The 1,500-nt window shown below is 49.1% G+C and overlaps 1 protein-coding gene across 1 annotated transcript in view; it reads left to right on the plus strand.

Moving 5' to 3' along the window:
• The window catches only part of SIGMAR1 (sigma non-opioid intracellular receptor 1), a 10,494-nt gene that overhangs the window by 7,335 nt on the left and 1,659 nt on the right, over positions 1 to 1,500 (plus strand). Inside the window, exons 2-3 of the mRNA XM_008070985.2 lie at positions 1 to 111; positions 245 to 337. Coding sequence (XP_008069176.2) covers positions 1 to 111; positions 245 to 337 — 204 coding nt within the window. The remainder of the gene's footprint in view (positions 112 to 244; positions 338 to 1,500) is intronic.

Raw genomic sequence — 1,500 nt, forward strand, 5'->3', positions numbered from 1 at the left:
GGGTGTTCGTGAACGCGGGCGGCTGGATGGGCGCCATGTGCCTTTTGCACGCCTCGCTGTCCGAGTATGTGCTGCTCTTCGGCACCGCCCTGGGCTCCCGCGGCCACTCGGGTCAGTGCTAGCGGCGGTCCGGACCGGGAGGCTGGGGCTGTACCAGGGCCCATGCCCTCCTTTCTGATGTTTGGCAGGGCCGCGTGATGGTGCGGATATCCTGATAGTTAGTATCTATCTAATTGTCACTCAGGACGCTACTGGGCTGAGATCTCGGACACCATCATCTCTGGCACCTTCCACCAGTGGAGAGAGGGCACCACCAAAAGTGAGGTCTTCTACCCAGGTGGGTAAGGAGGCCCTGTCAGAAAAGGGGGTTCCCTTCACGCTGGGTGTGCCTGCAGTAGGGGGGGCATGGAAAAGGGGTGCATTGGGGGACCCTCTGCATGGTTCCCTTCCTCTCCCATCCCATAAGCCACAGGTGGTTGGTTGGGGCAGAACTGAGGGACCTTGTTTCTTTCTTTTGTCAAAGGGGAAAAAAAACGTAACAGCTTCCTGGTAAACATCTGATTTTTATCAGCCTAGACACTATTTTACCAATATTCCAGCAATTGCCAGAGAAACAGTTGGGTAATCGGAAATGTTCTCTTACCCCAAAAGACAAGACAGATAGTTGTCTTCCTTATTCATTCATTCATTCATTTATATTTTTTTCGAGTCAGAGTCTCTCTGTCACCCAGGCTAGAGTGCAGTGGCACGGTCACAGCTACTGCAGCCTCCACCTTCTGGGTTCAGGTGATCCTTCTGCCTTAGCCTTTCAAGTAGCTGGAATTACAGGTGTGCACCACCATGTCCAACTAATTTTTTAAATTTAAGATAGAGAAGAAGTCTCTCCAAGTTGCCCACATTGGCCTCGAACCCATGGGCTCAGGCAATCCTCTCACCACCTCCCAAAATGCTAGGATTATAGGTATGAGCCACCGTGCCCAGCTATTTGTTTATATTTTTTAGAGACAGGGTCTTACTCTGTCACCCAGGCTTGAGTGCAGTGCCGCAATTATAGCTCACTGCAGCCTTGAATTCCTGGGCTCATCTTATCTTAGCCTCCCTAGTAGCTAGGACTACAGGCAACATCACCCCTGGCTAAACTTTTTTCAAAATAGTGAAACAATTTACATCAAAAGTAGAACTTTGAACTACCAGGTAAGTTTGAGGTTGAGTATAAGCATGGCAAGCACTGTGATTGAATAGCTACAATTCTCAGAAAGACTGACAAGCCTCGTAATTACCCCTTCCCTATCTAACAAGCCCAGCCCAAAGTTTAGCTAAATTTCTACTTGACGTGAGTGAGGCTTGGGAATGCAGATTTCCATCCAGTGGGCCCATGGCCAAGTAATATGCCCTCTACGGCTTCTCTCAAGAGGACATGGGCTGGGTGATGCCAGGTGAGAGACTAGCCCAGTGAGGTAGGGCTTTTCTTTTCCTTTTTTTTTTTTTTTTTTTTTTTTT

Source organism: Carlito syrichta, unplaced genomic scaffold, assembly GCF_000164805.1.
Source record: "Carlito syrichta isolate Samal-C Ts95f unplaced genomic scaffold, Tarsius_syrichta-2.0.1 Scaffold112228, whole genome shotgun sequence".
NCBI classification, from domain to species: domain Eukaryota; kingdom Metazoa; phylum Chordata; class Mammalia; order Primates; family Tarsiidae; genus Carlito; species Carlito syrichta.